The following is a 23,585-nucleotide window of genomic DNA, read 5'->3' as shown; positions in this document are numbered from 1 at the left end:
CCAACTTATGAATATCTGGGTTCCCACTTCCATGTTTCTTTGAGAAATATATCACATATATGTTTGTAAGGCCACATATATTCTATTTGAACTAAGGAATTGTTTTTTAATTGTTCAAGACACATATCAAATATATGTTTGTAAGACCACATATATTCTATTATAACTATGGAATTGGGCAAAAATCCATGTAGCAAAAAGTCCCTTTGGCATGCCTTTGACTTAGTCTCCAGACCTAGTACCTGTAGATAAAAACTCAGTCAAGTTTACAATAAAGAAAGAAAATATTTCTGTACACTAAATGATTAAACATTTTGCCTCTATTTCTTAGTTTCAAAGCATTGAGGATCAGATTAATCAGATGTAGCCAAAACCAACTCTCAGACTGTTGCATAAACACATAAGTTAGTTTTACAGGTACATCTTGTGGTTGTGTGACAAAGAAATCATCCCTAATAATGTAGGGATTGAATGAACTTGGGCACAGGCTATACACCTGAGCTATACAACGTATTGGCTGGTGAAAGGGAGACATCAAAATATTCTGCATATAGGTGAGATTTGAGTAAAAACACGACATGACCCTAGACTCAAATTTGGGATAAAATTCTTCTGAGAAAATGAATTAACAAAGAAATAAGGATAGAGGTAGCAGAGAACGTTTTCTACCCTGTTCCCCTGTCACAGACCCTGAAACTACACTTACTGGGTAGCAGAAGAAAAAGAAAATGGTAAAATAGAGAAAGTTCTGTAATGTATATAAAGACTTGGCATCAATGTTATGAGGAAGCATAATGATAACATGGGAGTCTTCATTGCCTACCCACATTCTGCATGGCAAACAAAAGAAGAAATGCTCAATTAAGTGACTAATCCTCCCTCTTTTCCCTTTTCTCCTGCCTCCTTCCCTTCCTTTCTTTCTTGCCCTTTATCTCTGCAGTTCTAGATGAACAAAGTCGACAGACCATATCGGTTAAGAACTTTAGTTCAACTCTCTGCCTTGAAGATGACTCCGAAGATATCAGCCAGATGAGCCCAAGAACACGTAAGGCCCTCTCTCTTATTTTATACTAGCTTCCATCACTGTTTTCTAGTTTCCAAGGGATAAAAATGTGTTTTCATGTGTTTCTTTTACCCGTAATCTTACACTTCTGTAGATATCCCTGCCTCCTTTCCCCAAATCTCAAACTTACAGTGTGAAATATATATATATAAATCTTGCTAATATTTCCAATATGTTTCCAACATAGAGTCTTCCAAATGTCAAGAACTAATAATGCCATTAGGAACCTTGAAAAATGAACCATTAGTGAACCCCATAATTTAAAACTGTGTTCACTACAATCAAGCAAGCAGTCCAGCATTACTGTTCTCCAAGAAAGTTCCAGGCCATCCAAGGTGTTAACTCTTTGGAAAGTCTATGTTTATCATCTAGGAAAAAAATCATTGAACTTGACCCACTTTCACAGAGATAATAGGGTGAGATACAATGAGGAAAGGGATTTCTTGTTTGCATCTAACATCACAATAATACTTTTTTGGTCAAGGTTCTCATTGTGGCACATTGGCTTCTATATCTTCTCTCAAAAATGAAGACCTAGAACATCTCAATTTGGAGTATTTACACTTCAAACCTGAAACTATGTAAGTAGACAGCCCTGTCACCTTTTATGACTTCTTTTTTATGGTCAAAAGCATAATCTATGAATACCCACAGTAAAATCTTGACCTACTTACTAGTTGTGTGACTGTACACAACAAATTCAACCATTCTGAGCCTCAGTGTACTTAAATATAAACTGAGATAATTGAAGTCACCACATACGTTTATTGCATTTATTGACTTTGTATATGAAAAGTACTTGAATTGAGCTGTGCTTGACATACACTTAAGTGATATATGTGCTAACCATCATTATCATTATAATAAGCACTTAATAAATATTAGCTATTATTTTCAAAGATTGTTTTCCACTCTTGCTTTTAAGAGCAAGAGACTAGATCTGCTGAAAAATAATAAATGAGCAATTAGGTAGCAAACCTAAAGATATCTGTTTTATAGCCCTTCCATTTTAGAATATCCCCAGGAGCAGAGTTCTTAAACATTTATTCATTTTAAATTCCATTAAGGAAATCAGTTTGGGCATCAGTCACAGAAACGTAAATTTCTGTACTCTATAATTAAAGAAAGCAAATCTTGTGTGAACAATATAGTATAATTTTAGTAATAAATCAAAATATATATGCATATATTTTATTGAGAAATTAAACTACCAATTTTTAGTTTCTCAAAAGGACACAAACACAAAAAGCAAATATATATATATATATATATATATATATACACAACTTCCCATTTAATCTATTTTCCAACTCCCACTCCCTTCTACTTCACCATTGACTTAAGCTCATGCCTGAGGTCTCATGGACCTACCTAATGATTTTTTCTCAGTGGTGTGCTGGCAAATGTTTAATAACTAGCTCTTGGGTAACTCTGATTTATTCGTGGTGTAAATCTACCATGGTCTGTTTCAAATCACTAACATACTGATAGTGAAGGCCTAGTTAGGAAGTGAGAGACATAAATAGAAATAGTCTTACATGAGCTAGCAAAATCTGGCTCTTACACATCACTCATTTTAATTTAAGTACCTAAGATGGATGCTTAGCCTTATTATATATGTGTATATATGTATGTATGTATGAATACATATGCATATGTACATATACATATATATACAACCTCTTTTATCTGTCTTTGTTAACAAAGTATATGCTAAAAATAACTTCAAACATTGTTGAAAACAGTATTGCTGAATTTAGACACACTATATATTTTTGTTTTGTGGGTTTCCTCAGCAGTTGCTGAGGGCCACTAGGACTATATCCAATGGTGCTCAAGAGGTCATGTGATGGAAGAGATCAAATCCAGGGTCGTGTGCATACCAACTGTGTGCAGTTGGAACCATCTCCTCATTCCACACATCATACACTTTTATCAGAGATATTCAAACATTATTTGAAGGAAGAGTTCTATTTTCCTTTACTATATGTGAAGAAAATATTAGCCACAGATATCTTATAGTCTCTGAAAATGGCTTCTTAGTGTGAGTTCCAATCCTATTTGAGTCCTCCCAACTGATTGTATGTACTATTTTATTGCTAACTAATTGATTGCAGTACATTAGGACATTCACAGGTGTCTCCAAGAACGTCATTATGACTTGCACCCATCCATGGTTTTGAATATTGAATTAGAGTGTTTAGGTCTAATGATAGGAGCACTTCTTCCCTGTACCAATATCTATCCTCTTTCCTTTGGTTAATCCCAGACGCTTCAAAGAAAGATGTGTCATGAATAACTATTTTGGAATTGGACTGGATGCTAAAATTTCTTTGGAGTTCAACACCAGAAGAGAAGAACACCCAGAGCAACACAAGTAAGGAGATAATATCCCCCTCCCTACATGCAAACATACCATCATAATACACAAACATATTCCTAATACCCCTTTTGCTAAGCAAACAACAGAAAATAAGAGGTCCTGTGGAGTCAAACTGTATCAGTATCAAGATTAGCCTTAATTTGCTTTATATTGTTTTATAACTATCAAGTTATAGAGCTAAATTAAGCTCAGATTAAATATAATTTCATTGATTCATCATAAATCTACAATACTATGTATATTCATGGAATTAGTTCCATACCTGTCTAATGAACACAAATATACACAATTTAAACAATGTATGTAATTTCCAACACCAAAGAAACTTCAGGGCCCTCCTACCACCAAATAAACTCCCATTTCTCATTCTGCCCACCCCACGCAGAAAACCACCATAGTTTTCACTGGATGTTTTGTAGTTTCTTGCAAGTTTTGTTACACTAATAATTCACATTCTGCACATGAGAGAAACAGTTTTCCTTAAATGTTGGCTGGTTTGTGATAACTCTGTACTGGCATCCTGAACTTGGTGTTACCTTCCAAGTCTAGCCATAGATTTCTATATGAACAAACAGCCACCCATGAACGGCTCCTCCACTCCTGAACAGCCAAGATCCCAGAGGCACACAAACCAATCTCAGAACACAGCATCTGCTGGTAGAAATGTTCCTGGACTGCGAACTAAGCTATGGCCCTGTGCCACCCCAGGAGGGGAAGGTTTTTTGTCCCTTGGCCTTTTCCCCTTTGCAGCAGCATGGCCACTGCGACTTTTCAGAACCAACTGGACAGAGAGGTAGGAGCTTGCAGTGATGGGGTGCACGGGAAATCTCGTGATGGGGGGCAGAACAGGCCCTGATCCCCTCCCAAACAAGACCCCAAGTGGCCACCCACAAACTGCTCCTCCATTCCTGAACAACCATGATCCCAGAAGCACACAAACCAATCTTGGAATGCAGTGGCTGCTGGCAGAAATACCTCTGGACTTAATTACTAAAATACCAGAATTCCAAAACCACGTGGCCACTGTCGCAGCTGTGCAACATCATATGCTCTTCATTATCAGTAATAGAAACAAATTATCTAATGATGCCTTTTCGGCAGGTCTGATTGTTGGGGGAAAATCCAAAATAATAGTAGTGAGTTTTGTGTCAAAATATTGAATGTAATCAAAGTAAAGAGAGAATAAAGTGAAAATCATCTGCCACATAGGCAGGGTTGGGGTCTGGAGGGTGGGTATACTGGGCTTCTTGGTGGTGGAACTGGTGAAGGGATGGGTGTTTGATCATTGTATGACTGAGACTTAAACCTGAAAGCTTTGTAACTGTTCTCACGGTGATTAAAAAAAATGAACTCTAGGTGAAAAACATAACACCAACCATCACCACCCTTGTGACAAGAACCTCTTTTCAAAGAAAACTTGGGATAAGAAACAAGTACTTTATAACTTATGGGTATTTAAAACATTTTTTCTAGATTGTCGCTTAACTTTTCATTTCTTTTTTGGGGAAAAATGAGGAGGTTGGTGGTGCCAGATATCAAACCAAGGTGCTTATGCATGCAAGGCTCTACATATCTGTCTTTACCTTTAGTTTTTAGGGTGGCTTTCAGCAAGAAGTGCTCAAGGACTCCAGGGGACACCCTTGGTGATACTTAGTATCAATGTTTAATAGTTCAATGCTAAGACCTTCATATATTGTATTGCTTTTGTCCTGCAGTACTAGGACCATCAAGATGGATAGCCCTCTAGCACCACACGTGGTCTTGCTCAGGGACCTCCAGCACCATGCCCAGAAATGCTCAGAGGACATTGGGATACACCCAGTGATGTTTCAGAGTCGATGTGGTACCACAGATTGAATCTGATCAGACAGATGCAGGGCATGAACCTGAACCTTCATACTATCTCCAAGCCTGTCTTTCCATTGCTTAACATTATCTTTTGAAATTCCATTTTTTAAATATTTATGAGGTCAAACTGATTCTATTTTTTCTTTTATAAAACATGTTTTATAGGTGCTATCCAAAATTTTTTTAATCTAGTATCTTGAAATATGTTTCTGAGTTTTTTTTCAAAATTTTTGTTGTTTTAGTTCTTAATTTTAGTTTCTGATCCAGAGAGATAGTCAAGATATAAAGCACTGGCCTTGCACATGACAGACTTGTTCAATACCTAGCACCACATATAATCCCCTGGGCACTACCAGGAAAGATACCTTAGCATCGTCCCTAAGCACTTCTAGATTTGGCCAAAAATAAGCTTGAAATCTTTTACATCTATGATCTTCATTGAATTAGTTTTGTGTATGGTATGATATAAGCATCTAAATTTAGAAAAGTCTTGTATGTAGATACTCTATTACCCTAGCATCTTTTTTTCAAGTTATCATATCCATACAGTGAATTGTTTTGGTATCTTTGTGGAAACAATTGACCAAAAATAGAATGTTTTTTTGAAACTCTTAACCCTGTTCCATTGATCTATGATGCAAGTAGTAGCAAGTACTACACTGTCTTTTATAATTGTAACTTTGGGATAAGTTTTGAAATTGTAAACATAAATCTTCCAACTTTGATATTTTTCAGAATGGTTTTGGTTATCCTAGATATATTTATTCTTTTAATATAATTATATTCTTATATTATAGATAAAAAACTAATTTGCCTAAACATAGTGACTTCTATAATTTTGTGTCAGCCTTCTTACATTACAAAACCTGTGGTAGTTCATATATGCTACATGCTTATAGTAAACCCTATGCAGTCTTTCTAGTAATTGTAACTATCTGCCTATTTATGTCAGAGATTCTACAGTCAGCCAGACCATACCCTTTCCAACTCTACTCCCAACATCCTTATCTTCTCCATTGACTGTATAAGTAGGTGAACTTTATTCTGTAGAATATAGATAACTGTTTGATATAACTTGGAAAATAATTTGCCAGAAATTTATCTTTTAAATAAATTACAAGCTTAATCTTATCCTTCAAAGAAACTGATTACAAGCAGCTGAAATACTGTGCTTCAGGAATGGTATTTTCCAGAGTAGCTAGTATGTACAAGCCAGTTATTCTCTTAGCTTTGATAAGCATTGCTTTTGAATAAAGCCTTTCCCCCCCATCTAAAAACAAAGTCAACATCAAGTAAAAGTAGCATATTTACCTACCAACCAACACAACCAACATGATGCTTAGACTTTAATGGTGATTCAGGAACCTGTTTCAGCAGGTGTTTTCAGGGAATAGCAGTTACATATTAACATTCCTTCTTGTGCCCAGTTATCATCCAATGACTCCTCTCTATAATAAAGCACTTGAGGAATATGATGGTGTCTCTCTTATTATCCCTTATACATTTTCCTTTAAGTGTTTCTAACCACTTTTCTTTACAATTACTTCCTGAAGTAACCGCCTCAAGAACAAGATGTGGTATGGGCTACTGGGAAGCAAGGAAATTTTCCAGCGTTCTTACAGGAAACTAGAAGAACGAGTGCACCTGGAGGTTAGTATAAAAGATAATAGTCCCACAGACATAGAAAGATTGCACTCATATGTGGAATATAAAGTAGCTGAGAGGTACAAGCTTAAAATGTTGCAATTTCTGGCAGATATTTCTCTGGACTTAGTTACTAAAATATTAAAATACAGAAATCCAAAACTGTGCAGCTGCTAGTGTGGCCTCTCAACCTCATATTTCTTCATTCTCAGCAATGGAAAACAAATGATCAAATGCTTTCTTTTCAGCAGGTCGACTTTAGGGGGGGGAGAAACTCAAAATCAATAATAGTGAGTTTTTTGTTGAAATATTGAGTGTAATCAAAGTAAAATGAAAGTAAAGTGAAATTTACCAGTTACACATGCGGGGTGGGGAGGTGGGGTGGAGGGGTGGAGGTATACTGTGATTCTTGGTGGTGGAATATGTGCACTGGTAAAGGGATGGGTGTTCGAGCGTTGTATAACTGAGACTTAAACCTGAAAGCTTTGTAACTTTCCACATGGTGATTCAATAAAATAATAAATTAATAAAATATGTATATATATAAAAGATAATAGTCCCAGCTCATTTTCAAGCTCACTGATTCTGTCTTCGGCTGTAGTGTCCGAGAACAGATGACTGGTTAAAGAAACTCTAGTACATCTATACAATGGAATACTATGAAGCTGTTAGAAAAGATGAAGTCATAAAATTTGCATATAAGTGGATCAACATGGAGAGTATCATGTTAAATGAAATGAGTCAGAGAGGGACAGACATAGAATGACTACACTCATTTGTGGAACATAAAGTAACATAATGGGAGATTAACACCCAAGGATAGTAGAGATAAGGGCCAGGAGTATTCCTCTACGGCTTGGAAGCTGGCCTCACATGCTGGGGGAAAAGGCATCTGAGATAGAGAAGGGACTGTCAAGCAAAGGATGCTTGGAGGGCTTGCTTTGGATGAGAGATGTGTGTTGAAATTAGACTATAGGTGAACATGATGGCCACTTACTGCCTGTATTGCAAACCATATCACCCAAAAGGAGAGAGAGAAAGAGTAAAAGGTAATGTGCTTGCCACAGAGGCAGAAGAGGGGATGGGGTGAGGGTAGTGGCAGGGATACTGGGAACATTGGTGGTGGAGAATGGGCACTGGTGGAGGGATGGGTACTTGACCATTGTATGACTGAAATGTAATCATGAAAGTGTGTAAGTCTATCTCATGGTGTTTCATTAAAAAATAAAATATATATATATATAAAGTCCTTCTTAGGAGTAGACAAAGAAAATTTTATGGCCTCATGAATAAACTTTCCCCTAGCTTTATGATGCTCACTCATAGCTCATGGAAGGAAAGCATGAAGAGAAATTTCTATTTTATGGATAATATAGTGATAACCGAAGAAAAGACAGAATTCTAACATTTTAGTAAAAGTACATTCCAACTGGTGAGTAAAGAGTTAGCCAATGAAAACTATTTGTTTCTTTCAGTGTGACGGAGAAGTCATCTACTTGCCAAACCTTCAAGGCATTGTAGTGCTCAACATTACCAGCTATGCTGGAGGTGTCAACTTCTGGGGAAGCAGCACAGCTACCACAGTAAGTATGGAATGAGAGAAAAGGATGGGAAAAGGCAATATTGCCTTTGAAATATTTCAGGAAGGATAGATGAACTGACTGAAATTGGAAGTGGGCAATAGGAGAAAGGGTGGTGATCTGGATACCTTCTCAACAGCTGTAACAACTCTTTAAGATAATCATCCCAGATTTTAGGATTAGATAAGTTATTAGGTATTGATTGGGCTTTGAATTTCCTATATTTCAAGCTGTAACATAACCTTGAAAGTTTACCCACACCATGATCTCTTATCTGGAGACCTATCAGTAAAAGCTGGGAAATTGTTCATGATTTTTTCCTTGTAGCTCCTACAACTATGAAGCCAACTATGGTCTCATATGGGTATGAGACCAATGGGACTGACTTTGGAGAATTATGTAAGACTGGAAAGGTATAGAACCAGCTAAAATTTTGGATCTCAAAGGGATTAAGAGGTGTGATCCTGATTCCTTTCTTCCAAATTAGCTTCATTTTCCCACATTTAATATGTAGTTTTCCCCACTCTTTGTGAACTGAAAAATTCTCACTAGTAGCTTTCCAAAGCATACCAACTTATGATAGGTAAGGTGCGGTTTCTCAAGAGAGGCAGATGTGACACATTTCTTCCTACTCAGGAATATGAAGCTCCTGCCATAGATGATGGGAAGCTGGAGGTAGTGGCAATATTTGGCTCCATGCAGATGGCACTGTCCCGTATTATCAATCTGCACCATCATCGCATCGCACAGGTAGGTTGGGACTGGCAAGGGATCAGAAGGGTAGTGAGCAGATATAACTCAAGATGTGAGGTAGTACCATAAATTAACTGGGTATAAGAGTTACATCAATGGTGGCAAGAGCAAGTTATCAGATGGGCATCAAGGTGATTATTAAAGTTAGGGACAGGGGCAGTAAAATCCCAAAGGAAATAAGTCCTCTATGGAACAATCTGAATCACATAATTGCCAGTCCTGCTTCAGATACATATTAAAGCCATGACTGGAAATTGTCAAAATTGTCTATTTTAGTAAACTCATTTTTCTCCCTCATTTTCTCCTTTCTCTTCTCTGGCAGTGCCGTGAGGTGTTGATAACTATTGATGGTGACGAAGGTATTCCAGTGCAGGTGGATGGGGAGGCCTGGGTTCAGATGCCAGGTCTTATCAAGATTAGCTACAAGAATACTGCCCAGATGTTGACAAGAGATCGGGTAAGAAGGGAAATACTCATATGGGTTTTCACTGATCACCCACAGTTTTCAATTGTTTAAGAATACTTTCTAGCCAAGTAAAATCCTCAAAATAAGGTTTACTTATCACTTACATCACAGCCATTGAGGAGTATTTGTTAAAAATGCACATTCCTGAGTCTTACAACGTATTTCCTAAAACAGACAGGAAGATGTCATTTCCAGAGACTTGAATTTATAAATAAACTCCCTGATACATTATGATATATACTTACATTTGTAAATAAGTATCTAATAGAGTGAGCTAAGTAGCTTCTTCCTGTAGTTTTGGACAAGATATTCCCACCAAACAGAGATCTAAAAGCCTCAGGTATTTATGAAAAATATCCTTCAACAAGAAATTCTTTACTACATATAGGGATTTTTAAACTTTCTTAAATATTACATGCACAAATATTATTTCCACTAACTCATCAAAGCTAGAAATTCAACACTCAGTGTTTGGAGTATCTCTTCCATTCTTACCTTTAATTGATCCCATAGAGAGAGCATGGGAATTACAATTTACAAATGTCTCCTGTGTGCTGGTCACTTTACATATATGATCTCAAATATGTCCTCCTAATTATCCTATAAGCTGGATAAACTTATTACTACTTTAAAGTACACAAAATGTGACCCAGAGAGGCTAAGTAATTGTTAAAAGTCACACAATTGTAAATGACAGAAGTAGAATTCAAAATGAAAGTATATCTGGCTCTAAATAATCAAAATATATTGCTTTGCATTGTCAAAGAAGATTTTGAACTGTTTTACCAATTGTGATGCCCTATATAAGTGATTCTGGAAGACAGACACCTGTCTGATTTAAGCCTGGTTCCTAAGAGTCATCATAGTAGCAACAACAAAAAGTTTCAAGTGTTGAAGCAACATTGAATAAAATGATTTACATTTTTAGGTGGAGTGGCTGAATGGATGGTGTCTTCTTTACTATTTACCTACTATACCCATAAATATAAGACTCAGATATATCTGTTTCACAGTCTTGTAGTTACAGCAATCATTAGGATATGTCACTTTTTTAAAGTTTTAATGTATTTAAAGAACTGTGATTTTTGAAGTTATTGATAGTTTTAGGCATATAATGTTTCAACATCAATCCCACCACCAATGTCAACTTTCCTCCACCAGTAGTCCCATGTTCCATCTCCACTTCCAGCCCCTACCCCATCCCCCACCTCTCAACTTGACAGGCACATTACAAAGTTCCAGTGGTTGAAGCTTAGATCTCATGTTTTCAGCGTTGTTGAGTCTGTTTTGGTTATATGGCTATACTACTCACAAGATGATCAGTCACTTTCTTAATTTCCAGGACTTCGAGAACTCAATGCAAAAGTGGGAGTGCAAGCATGCTGAAATTCAAACTGCCACTCAACCCCAATTGGATTTACAAGAATTTCAAAACAGCCTTTCAGATGAGGAGTATGCACAAATACAGCGCTTAGTTCAGCTATCAGAAAACCTCATCAGCAGGTAAATCAACTAACTCAGATATAGGATGGGTAGAGATAATAGGTTAATTTATGTCTAATGGCTACTGAAGAACCTGACTGTTAGGCCTAGAGGTGAACTTTAATCTCCTGCTGTCCAATGAACAACAGAATTGAGAGAGTTTCCTTTACATACCATGAGTTCCTTAAAGTTCCTGGAGTTAACTTCTATTCTGGCTTCCCACTCTCCTGAAGGACCTAATATCTAGACAGACAAAGGTGACACCTAGATAAAAGTAGAAAAAGTCTAACATAGACATAACATACCTAGAGATGAATAGAAAGAACAAGAAGGAGTAACAAGTTCAATTTAGTTACCCGGGATTTTTGGGTAAATCATAAATTTATAAATTTAATAAATTTAAAATTATAATTTTATTATAAATTATTAATTTACAAATTATAAATTTATAATATGAAACATAAAATTTAAATATAAATTATAAATTGTTTTGGGGTAAATTTATAATTATAACTTAATTATAAATTATAAGTTATAGATTCAATTATAAGGATAATTTTCCCTTATCTCAACCCTCACCACCATACTAGGCCAAACATCCTTCAAAATTCCAGACTCACTCTTTTCTTGCTTTATTACAGACTTACTGACCTGAACAAAGTCCACCAGTATGTGTATGTTCTCATGGATTCTGTGAATGCCAGTGCTAAGATCATGAATGAGATATTTTATAGCCAACACAATGAGTTTGGTGCAGCTTCCTGCACTCCCATTGAGGTAAGAGGAAGATGAAGGAAAGGAGTGAAATCCATTCACAAATAAGAAAAAGGAGGAAAGAGAATGAAAGGAAGCCAGTGGCTGTATTGAGACACTGGGCAAATAATAGAGTAATAAATGGATGGATATAATGAGATGGAGGGGGAGGCATGCATTTATTGATTTTTTATATATCCAGGGTGGCTAATGGGAAAATCCCTCAGCATATTATAAACCTAAGAACTGCCTTTCCCATGAAAATAATTTACTATATTGGGCTCAGGAGAGAAATTGCCAATGAGTAAAGAGAAACTTTGCCTGTCCCTTCCTCATCCTAGGTGGATCCCAAATAACTTGACTTGTCCTTTGAACCAGAGCTTCGAGCTTCCTTGGGTTTTCTCTTGAGGGATATGTCTTAATGAAGATACTTAATGTTAATTATAGTATCAAATGTCTCTTGCTAGGAGATTTTTTTTTGCTTTTTGGGTCACACCCAGCGATACACAGGGGTTACTCCTGGATCTGCACTCAGAAAACACTCCTGGCGGTGCTCAGGGGACCATATGGGACTCTGGGAATAGAACCCAGGTCAGCCGCGTGCAAGGCAAATGCCCTACCCACTGTGCTATTGCTCCAGCACCTCTTTGCTAGAAGATTTAAATGATGTGGTTGGAAACAACTTTAGTGGTGGGCAAATGATATGAGGGGAATATTGTCCACCTCCACCCCAGCAGTAAGGCTGGGTGTGACCCTAGGGACCCCCAAACTCTACGTCGATGACCCTGGTGATTCTTGACACTGAGGGAATGAAACAGCACTGTAGTCTCAGGCCCTTTTGTACTACTTAAGAAGAGCACCTCACCCCACCCCCAGAATAAAGGGCCACTTATAGTGCCAATGCCTCCTAAAATATGGGTCAACTATTCTTTCAGGGTCAGATCCTAGTTGAAGGAGAACCTAGAGCTCAAAATCAGAAGGTCAAGAAGAAATATGAATGGGCTTAACTCTATCTTACTGGGAAAGGTGATTTTTATCCTAGTGGCAACAAGTGGTCTAAAATTTTCTCTCTGGTTTGATTATTTCTTATTTCCCTATACCAATAGCTGGTGATGACAAATGCCAAGTTGAATTGTTCCACTCCATTGGACACACAAGTTCAACTGTATGAATAGTTGACATCTGGTATCAATTCTGATTGGTTGGTGCCCATGCAGTACCTGTTGTGCTATATTTTGAAAATTGCTTTTTCACCCACAGCTGCATCTTATTCCCCTGCTCCTATCTTCCCATGTAGCAGCCAACAATATGTTTGCTAACAACTCTTTGTACATTCCCTTCCTTTCTTTCCTTTTTTATCCTCTCAGACTATAAGCAGAAGTGATGCCATAGACGTTACCCTTAGTTTGAAAGGGCTCTATGATGACACCAAAACTTTCCTGGATGAAAACTTGGTGAGTGAAGGGCTTTGGAACAAGGGGCGGATAGAGGATCATATCTGAAGATAGTAAGGATCGTGTTTGTTTCTTGGACTTTGGAAATATGTGGAAGTATTTTGACAAGATGCTCACATGGAGGCCCTGATGTGTCATCTTCACCCAACATTGTCACTGATTATAATATTTCATAGGTTATGCTAATCCACAAGGACAACCATATCCATGAAAGAAAATTTAATCCTCTCCTTTGACAAATAACTTCTGGGACCAGACTAGGTTCACCTAAAGTAGAATATTCTCATGCCTATTACTGCTTCCGTGAAAAATACTAAGCTTTTTGGAGGCTACTCCTTATGTCCCAAGTTTTCACACACATTTCATCATGTGGAAAGGCAATTTATGAAATAGTAAGGAAGGTTGAGGAACTCTGTAATTAAATCCTAAATTTGTCACTCACTAGCAGTATTTGTTTCCTAAGCCTGATGTAATAAAGTACTAAAACCCCAGTGACTTCAAATTACAACTATGGGGCTAAAGAGATAGTATAGTGTGTAAGGTTTTTATCTTACATGTGGCCAGTCTGGATTCAATCCCCAACATCACATATGGTTTCCTGAGCACACAGCCAGGTATGAACCCTAAGCACCACTAAGTATGCTCCAAAACAAACAACAAAACACAAGAGATATTTATTGTCTCAATAATCTGAACACTAAATGCCAAAATCAAGGTGTCAGCAGAGCCATATTCCCACTAAAACCTGTAAGGAATATCTTTCTTGCCTCTTTCTAGTTTTTGCTGACTTACTGATGGTGTTATGGAATTACTTGACTTGTAGGAGTATTCATTACTCCAACCCTGTGTCTTTCTGTCATCATATGACCATATTTTATTTTTCTTCCTTAATAATTTATCATTATTTTATAACAACATATAATTTAAGATGTATAATTTAACCTCTACATATGTATGCAGAACTCATCACAACTACTATCAAGGTCTCAGAGCCAATCTATCACCAAAAAGAGTCCTCTGCCCATTCCTCCCAGCCCTCCTCCTCTTTCTTTCTGGTAACCACTGTAGTTTCTACCAAGTTCAGGAATTACTTTTAACATGGCTATATTTTTAAAAGATACTAGTTGTACTGGATCATGGACCTACCTTACTCCAGTAATGGCCTCATCTTCACAATTCTGCAATGACAATATTTCCAAACAGGTCACATTATGAAGTATGGGGGTTAGGATTTCAAAATATCTTTTGGTTGGGGGGGCCGGAGCGATAGCACAGCGGGTAGGGCGTTTGCCTTGCACACGGCCGACCCGGGTTCGATCCCCGGCATCCCATATGGTCCCCCAAGCACCGCCAGGAGTAATTCCTGAGTGCAAAGCCAGGAGTAACCCCTGAGCATCGCCGGGTGTGACCCAAAAAGAAAAAAAAATATCTTTTGGTGAAAGTACACAAGTCAATATACAATACTAAGTGTATGAAGAAATTTTACCTCTGTGGGTCACAATTTTCCTGTCTATAAAATAAGAAGCGTATTCACAACAAGCAATACAAAATAAATTATCTAGCGTCTGCCTTTTCGGCAGGTTTGAGTGGTATCAGGAAAAGTCAAAATAATGCTGCTGGTAGGAAGGTGTAATAGTGATGGGACTGGTGTCAAAATATTGAACGTTATCCATCATTGTGAGCAACTTTATGAAAATAAATTAAAAAAAATTAAAATAAGGAGCATAATTTTAAGGTCTCTGGATTGTTGTGAAGATTAAGCAATTGTCTTTTAGATGCCTAGATATGCCTGCCATATAGGAACAGCTTGATAAGTGGTAAATTTTCTTAGCCTTCAAGGGAAAATGACCAAGGATAAGTTTTTAAACTTATGAATAGTTTAAGAATAAATTTTTAAACTTATGATTATTTCTGAATACAAATCCCAGAAGAACACTTGGTGAATATGATCTGATAGGTCAACTGATCATGATAACCCCTCTTTTGGGCTGTCTGCAGAGGCTCTAAGGCAGGTGCTGTACCTGACTTTCAAATTAAGGTTTATTTTAAGAAGGGCTTCTGAGTCGATATTGTGAGTTTATCCACTTCCTTCTTTTCATTTGCACATTTAATTCATATACTGCACAGGTGGTAAAGTGCTAAGGTAATCAGGCCAAGAGGTTCTGGCATCTGAGCCTCAACACAGACTTTCCATCTTAAATAGCAACAGAGGTTTATATAATGTGTGTTTTGTATAATGTAAAAAAAAGACAGTCAATATGTAGTATGCACATATCAGAGAAGAGTTCCCTGAATCCAGAAGGACAGGAAACTAACACAAGGCTGGTTCCCTATCCTTCTACTATTTCTTAGATCCTGAATCTCCTTATATCAAATAGAAAGTCATTCAAAAACAATTTTATTCCTCTACGATTATAATTTGCAGTCCCTTTTCAGGGTTCCAAATTCTTCTTTCCTATCTGTGGTCTTGGGCTTGAATACCAACCCCCCCAAAAGCATTGCTTGTAAGTATGCCCATAAGTACTCCCTGCCCTTACCTTGTTTACTTTGAAGTGATAGCCATTTCTACATTATACCCTTCCCCTACTTACTGCCACACTTACATATTATGTTCATCTGGGCAATTCTGTACAGTCCCAATTAATTGCAATGCAAAATCACAAGATACTATTTGTCAGAACTAACTTGTTTCTGCCTCAGCCCATTGACTGGTTGCAACCTCCCCCTTCCATTCACTCCCCCTCCCATTCATCTGCCCCACTATTTCTAACAGTTGGAAAGTCTCCAACCAAGTTCAAAGCAGCAAGTGTCCCAGGTACAGAAAAAGCCACATAGTTTCCAGACAAGAAAATATATAATACATGTCAGGGAGGAGATACGAGTAAAATTGTGAGGACTAAAAAGCATGTCAGAACTGGAGATCTCAGCATGCACATGTTCTCCCAGATCTCTATTGGCTGGGACAGAAACTATTTTACCTATGTTCCTCATCTAGAACGTGGGTTTCCTGCATTGGAAATGGCATCAGAAAAAATTTTAAGACTCCTGTAAACTATACAGAGCTCATTCTGTGGCTAAACAAGGGAATACTTTGGATAAAGCACAAATGGGAGAGTAAGTTTCTCTTTGCCAGGAAGGAAAATTTTGAGCCATTCTCACTCTAGTCATCTCTGTGCTTCACAAAGGAGCATGTAAATCATAGTAAGTATGTAATAAAGATCTTCTAAGCATCAAACCACTCCACATATCCTCAACAGGTATAGTAGGTAGGCTATAGAGTGAAATGTCTGCATTCTTTCCAGATGTGATCTTGGCCTAATATCTTTGAATTTGTTCTCACATAGATAGAATTAGATATGTCATATTGTAATGCATTGTACATAATGTATTGTAATGTTTTGTAATATAAACTATCCAATAGTAACAGTAAGATATTGTAAAGTTATGGGAAGGTAGAATGAAATAATTTGTGCACGGTGTGCTACATATAGTATATGCTCGAAAGTTTGTCGATATTATTTGAGGTACACTTAGAATCCAGGGTAGAATTATTTTCCTGGACCTTACACTGTACTGGAAAATCTCAATGTTAACTTGGACTGGTCAAAGAGCCTTTATGCCTGCTGAACTTCAGACCCAAGCAAAGTGTCACCATATAGTCCTTTCCTTTATCTCCCTAATAAGAAAAGAGAAAAAGACAGGGTACATTCTTCAATGAAGCCAACGCCAAAGGAGATACATACAAATTGACACTGTGTGGTCATGACCATTAACAGAGACTCGGGAGAGAGTGGCTGGGAAAGTCGATAAAGGGAGACTGATAACTATTAGAAACTCACTCTTTTTCCTCTCCTCACCAGCTAAGAAATGTTGAAAATGAGACCACGCTGAAAACTACACTGGATGCCATGAATCAGGAGTTTGAAAAACTCTCTGAAATCGACTGGATAAATCCTATTCTTTTCCCAGAGGTGTGTGATGTGGGAATGAAGAAAAAATGGGGAAAGGGATTCTTCCTCCATGCCACAGGGGGGCATGAACAAGTGACTGATGTAGTAGAGGAAGTCCAGTAAGGACTTCCAGCCTGTAGTTTATGTAGACTCTTTCCACCATCTTCTTAAAAGTGAAGAGTAGCACTGTAGCACTGTCGTCCCATTGTTTATCAATTTGCTCCAGCGGGCACCAGTAACGTCTCTGTTGTGAAACTTGCTACTGTTTTTGGCATATCGAATATGCCACGGGTAGCTTGCCAGGCTCTGCCATGCGGACAAGATACTCTCCTCAGCTTGCCAAGCTCTCCGAGAGGGGCGGAGGAATCGAACCTGGTTCAGCTGAGTGCAAGGCAAACACCCTACACGCTGTGCTATCGCTCCAGTACAAAAGCGAAGAATACATGGCAGAAATCACATTGAAAAATTAGGTCACCACATAAAAATCACCAGAGGAAAAAACCACCCTGTGGCAGGAGGTTATTGGAAAAGAATAAGCCAGATGATTTTTGTTCTTACATTGTGTTTCTGGCTGCAGTCCTCCATCCCTGTGTGGTACCTATGGCCATGGCTGAATTTCACCTGGTACATATTTTTATGGTCATATACTTGTTTACGGCCCATATCTTTTCCAAATATTGTTTGTGCCTCAGTCATATTGGTGGTTAACTATTCCAAATATACCTCTCCATGGTGCTTTCTATTCTTTCATGTCTGGTTGGATATAAGACTCTCTGTGTGTTTCATCCTGGTATATGTATAGTTAGAAGAAATTCAATCATGGTAGCAGGGACTACAATATAGCAATAAGGATGCAGATTGCCTTCTTTTTTAAATTTTATTGAATCACTGTGAGATAGTTACAAGCTTTCTGTTTGGGAAATATAATCATACAATGACCAAACACCCATCCCTCCACCAGTGCACATTCCCCACCACCAATATCCCCAATATACCCCCCCCATTTCCCACACTTCCCCTGCCTCCATGGCAGACAATATTCCCCATACTCTCTCTACTTTGGGGCCTTATTAAGATAGAAAATTTCTATCTTAGAAATAAAATGACCCATATATTTATACCTATCATTAGGCAAATTATACTCTTTGTGGTGGTCTCATAGAATTCTTATTTTTTTAAATTTATTTATTAGTGAGTCACAGTGAGGGTACAGTTATAGATTTATACATTTTTGTGCTCATGATTCCCTCATACAGAGTTCGAGAACCCATCCCTTCACGAGTGCTCATTCTCCACCACAAATAAAGCCAGCATCCCTCCCACCCCAGCCAAACCCATCTCTCCCCACCCCACCCTGCCACTGTGGCAGGGTATTCCCTTTTGTTCTCTCTCTAATTAGGTGTTGTTGTTTGCTATAAAGGTGTTGAGTGGCCATTGTGTTCAGTCTCTAGTCTACATTCAGCACACATCACCCTTCCTCTGCGTGGCCTCCAACTACATTTTACTTGGTGTTCCCTTCTCTATCTGAGTTTTCCTCTCCCCAGAATGTGAGGCCAGCTTCCAAGCCATGGAGTCAACCTCCTGGTACTCCTGGTACTTATTTCTACTATTCTTGGGTGTTAGTCTCCTACTCTGTTATTCTATATTCCACAGATGACTGCAATCTTTCTATGTCTGTCTCTCTCTTTCTGACTCATTTCACTTAACATGATCATGGAATTCTTATTTAAAGTTTCCCATGAACAAGCTTGTTTTAACCTGAAGAAATCACCTAGTCTTCCTATTTATCATAACTAATTTCTGGGTCCATACACCAATGTATGTGTTTAAGAGAGCCAGATAGGCATGTATGGACTAGAGCAGCATTCAGACTACCATTTAAGAATAGCCATATGAGCCAGCTCAAAGTAATGTAGTACATACCTTACATGCAAAGGCACTGAATCCGATCCCTTGCATCATGTGATCCATAAGCACTGGAAGGACACACAGATTTCATTGCTTTCTTATAAACCTTTGCTGAGTACTTTGTTCTTCTTAATCAATAATCCTCTAGAAAAGGAAAATATGTTTTTATTCAGAAAAGGAAGCAAACTCTTATAGCACTACCTTACTATTATTACTAATTCAACTATCTCTCACCAAGCCCCTCTCTGGGTATTTAGAAATATGAGACAGTCTGTACTCTGAGGTCTCAGCATGTGAATCTTCTTGGCCTAGGGAATAATATCTTTTCTGATCCTAACTATTTCCATAAAGATAAATGATTCTATTCTCTAAATAGAATCAGACTAGATTGGAAAACACAGGAAGATATTACTCATTTACTTGACACCCAACTTGCTCATTTTAAGGCTACAGAAGATTCAGAGAACTTTGGGATCTGCATCTGGAGATGCAGGATGTTGGGAAAGTCTGGATGTGACTCAGTTATTCACTAGGCTTTCCAAGACTTTAACTGAGTGGGAAGATCTGCTCCCTCTCTTTATGTTTCTTCTGAAAGAAAATTCTGGGAATGAATGTACATGACCTAGAAGAAAGAGGATAAGTAGAAGTTAGGGCAGGCAGAGGAGGACAGGTTTATACCTTCTAATGAAAGGGGTCAGAGGTTTAAATAATCTTGAAGGGAAGAGAATCCCCAAGTTGCCTGGAAGGTGTTGGCAGAACTCTCTAACAACAGTTAAGCTCAAAAGTACATCAGACTGATAACCACTTGTAGAACAAACACACTTGAAGAGGAGAAAGAAAACAGGGAGTCTGAGCTGGAACTAAAGAGTGTCCATGAAATGTATAGCAGAGAGCTCACATTCAATATTAAATGCTATGTGTAGGGAGCCCACTCAGTATATAAGGAAAGAGGTGGTCAATAAGGAAAGTACTTCCCTAATTAATCAAGGGAGTGAGTTGGAATTCACCAAATCTTATGTCTGAAGGAAAAGATAATTTTTTCCTGTTTCAAACAAACTTACTCATATAGCAAGTGGTTGCTCTGACAATCTTACCATTTTTATTTCTTTTTAAATTTTATTTTATAAAGTTGTTCATAATAATTGGTTACATTCAACAATTAAACACCAATCCCACCACCATTATTCATTCCCACCACCATTATTTAGAATTTTCCTACCACCACTCAAGCTACTCCACAGGCAGATGCTAGATAATTTATTTTGTATTGCTTGTTATGAATAGCATGAGATGTCACAGGGCTGCTTTCAGGGCCACACACTCCTGAAATTCTAAAATTTTTAATAATTGGAGTCCAGAGATATCTCTGCAGTGACCTGCTTGGTTTTGGATTTATTTGTGAGTCTCTGGATCACGGCCATTGATGCACTTAAATGGCACCCGGAGGCACATCTTACTCCTCCTTTAATCCACCATCACATGTACTCACACAATTTTTTTAAATCTATCTGAGCCTCTACTTCCTCATATCTAAGTTACAAATAACAGTCACCTTACAAGGTTATTTTGCAGCAAAATCTGAGAGCATTTATTGTTTACCAAGGCATGTGGCACAAAATAAGATATAAGCAAAAATTAGTTGCCTCCTTGAAGATGAGACAAGAGTTGTTTCTTACACCTAAATCTGTAGCTGATCTGCCTACTTTCCAAGTGGCATTTATAGTATTCCAGAGAGATAACTAAGCAGGTATGACATTTGCCTTGCATATGGCCTACCCGAATTTGCTCCCAATCACTGCATATGTTCTCAAGCTTTCCAGAAGTAATCCCTGAGCCCAGAGCCAGCAGTAAGCCCTGAAAACCGCTCAGTGTGCCCCTGCTCCCCCCAAAAAAAACACAAGTACCTTTTCTTGTTCACTACCTTGCCAGGCTACTGATAGTTGTTTCTGATTTTTAAATTAAAGCACCTTTATTTACAAAGATATTCGTAGTTGAGTTGTAGACATACAGTAAGTATTGTAGCACTGATCCCAGCACCAGTGTCAACTTCCCCCTTCCAATATTCCCAGGTTCCCTCCCATATCCACTGCCTGCCTCCCAACCTGCCTGCTGAATAGGCACAATTCTAAGTTTGGTTCTTAAAGTTTGGATCTCTTAATTTCAGTGTTGTTGAACCTGTGGCTTAGATATTTGGCTTTATCATTCATTTACACCACCATTGTACCTAAATCCCTGACCTTCTCATACCCATTGCTTCTCCTCTGTCTCTTTTCCCCGACCCCTCTAACCATTTCTTTGATTTTCCTCCCTATAGTATGGAGTCAAGGTTGATCTGGGTACCCTGGTTTAAAACATTGCATTCCATCATCCAGTTATTCTAAATACCACGTGTAAGTGATATCAACCTGTGTTATAACAAATTTACAAAGTTGTTAATTATTGGGGCTGGAGCGATAGCACAGCTGTAGGGCCTTTCACACAGCTGACCAGTGTTCAATTCCTTTGCCCCTCTTGGAGAGCCCGGCAAGCTACCTGTAGTGTATTGGATATGCCAAAAAAAGTAACAATAAGTTTCACAATGAGAGACATTACTGGTGCCCGCTCAAGCAAATCGATGAGCAATGGGATGACAGTGACATTGATAGTTAATTATTGAGTTGCAGTCCTAAAATATTTGGACCCCAGTCTCTTTACCAGTATCCACTTCCCTCTACCAATGTCTCCAGTTTCTTACCCACCACCCAGCTTTTGTTCATCGTTTCTTGCTATTTGTTGATGAGGTTGGATTAAATTTTTTTCTTGTAAAGTTCTATCGGTTCTTTATCTATCTTGATATCGACCCTTTATTGAATGAGTGATGGGAAAATAATTTCTCTCAGCTTGTGGACTGTCTTTGTATTTTGGTGTTCATTTCTTTGAGGTGCAGAAGATTTTTAATTTAATGTAGTCCCATTTGTTTACATTTGCTTCCACTTGCTTGGTCAGTGGTGTTTCAAGTTGAAAAATGCCTCTAGTTTCATTATCATGGAGATATCTGCCTACATCTTCTTCTATGTTCCATATGGATTCAGGTCTGATATAATATGTATATAATCCATCTTAATTTGATTTTATGCATGGAATCAATAAGAGATCTAAGTTAATTTTTGCATGTGGATGACCAATTTTCCCACCATCACTTGTTGAAGGGTTTTCTTTGCTACACTTCTTATTTTTGGTCCTTTATTGAAAATAAACTGACCCTATACTTGAGGGTCTTTCTCTGGATTTTTAATTCTTCTGCATTGTTCAGAAGGTCTGTCTTTATACTAGTACCATGCTGTTTTAACTGCTACTGCTTTGTAGTACAGTTTGAAGTTGGGAAAAGTGATGCCTCCCATATACATTTTCTCAAGCATTGCTTTGTGTATTCAGGACAGGGGGTTGTTGCTACAGATGAATTTCAGAAGTATTTGATCTATTTCTTTGAAAACTTCCATGAGTACCCTTAAAAGGATTGCATTGAATTGTTTCTGAATCTTTAGTAAACTAATATTTTACCAATTTCCTGTGGTTTCCCAGGAAGAATCTTCAGAATTTCATAGTAAACATCTCAAATTGAAAATAAAATTTCCAAAATTTGGGAAGAAGCCAGAAAAGGAAGATAAGGCTAAATCAAGGAAACGAATCCAGAGTTTTCTTGGTAAGTTTTCCTTGCAATCCAGGCATTGTGTAGGGGGGAATGGGTTGGAAGTGTCATGAAGACTTTCCCAGAAATTTGAATACCTCTCATGGACCTAAAGCTCTGATTAGAAATGGCTAAGAGGTATCATTCAATGGATGCCACCCAGAAATCAACATCAGACAATTCCAAGCAGTATCTCAGACAAGGAAAACCTAGGCAGAATCTCTCTGTGGGGTTTCTGTGATATAACCCAGTGTTTCTAAATATTTCAAGGGGGCTACAGGTGAAAATGGGGGTATAAGCATAGCATTAAACTATAGGCCCAAATTGTAGGAAGAAAATGAATTGGAAATGGGGTCAATCAAAAATAATTGAGATACACTGATAAACAGCTGAAGAAAAGGCTGTTTTTCAGAAGTTATTTTTTTGCTTGGCCCATTCCTGTCTTTGGTTGATAAATAGAAAAATATTACACTTAGACCTCTCTTACAGTCAAATGCAACTACAGCTTTGGTTTTGCTCAGAAAACAGTTTTATTTGAGATTGGTTGGGAGTAAGTATTAGGCACCTACAGGTTCGGGATTTATTCCCTATTTTAGACAGTCCCTGAAAGTACAAATATTCTGCTTGATTTGAA

At 37.8% G+C, this 23,585-nt stretch overlaps 1 protein-coding gene across 1 annotated transcript in view; it reads left to right on the top strand.

The window, feature by feature from the left end:
- DGKK (diacylglycerol kinase kappa) overlaps positions 1-23,585 on the top strand; it is a 182,524-nt gene that overhangs the window by 157,682 nt on the left and 1,257 nt on the right. Inside the window, exons 17-28 of the mRNA XM_055121079.1 lie at positions 941-1,045; positions 1,548-1,644; positions 3,333-3,440; positions 6,848-6,944; positions 8,414-8,521; positions 9,155-9,268; positions 9,594-9,728; positions 11,080-11,240; positions 11,861-11,996; positions 13,340-13,426; positions 17,287-17,397; positions 22,846-22,966. Coding sequence (XP_054977054.1) covers positions 941-1,045; positions 1,548-1,644; positions 3,333-3,440; positions 6,848-6,944; positions 8,414-8,521; positions 9,155-9,268; positions 9,594-9,728; positions 11,080-11,240; positions 11,861-11,996; positions 13,340-13,426; positions 17,287-17,397; positions 22,846-22,966 — 1,380 coding nt within the window. The remainder of the gene's footprint in view (positions 1-940; positions 1,046-1,547; positions 1,645-3,332; positions 3,441-6,847; positions 6,945-8,413; positions 8,522-9,154; positions 9,269-9,593; positions 9,729-11,079; positions 11,241-11,860; positions 11,997-13,339; positions 13,427-17,286; positions 17,398-22,845; positions 22,967-23,585) is intronic.

The sequence above is a fragment of the Sorex araneus genome, chromosome X (genome assembly GCF_027595985.1).
Source record: "Sorex araneus isolate mSorAra2 chromosome X, mSorAra2.pri, whole genome shotgun sequence".
Taxonomy (NCBI): Eukaryota; Metazoa; Chordata; class Mammalia; order Eulipotyphla; family Soricidae; genus Sorex; species Sorex araneus.
The sequence above is the reverse complement of the archived record's forward strand: the minus strand, read 5'-3'. Positions and strand labels throughout refer to the sequence as shown.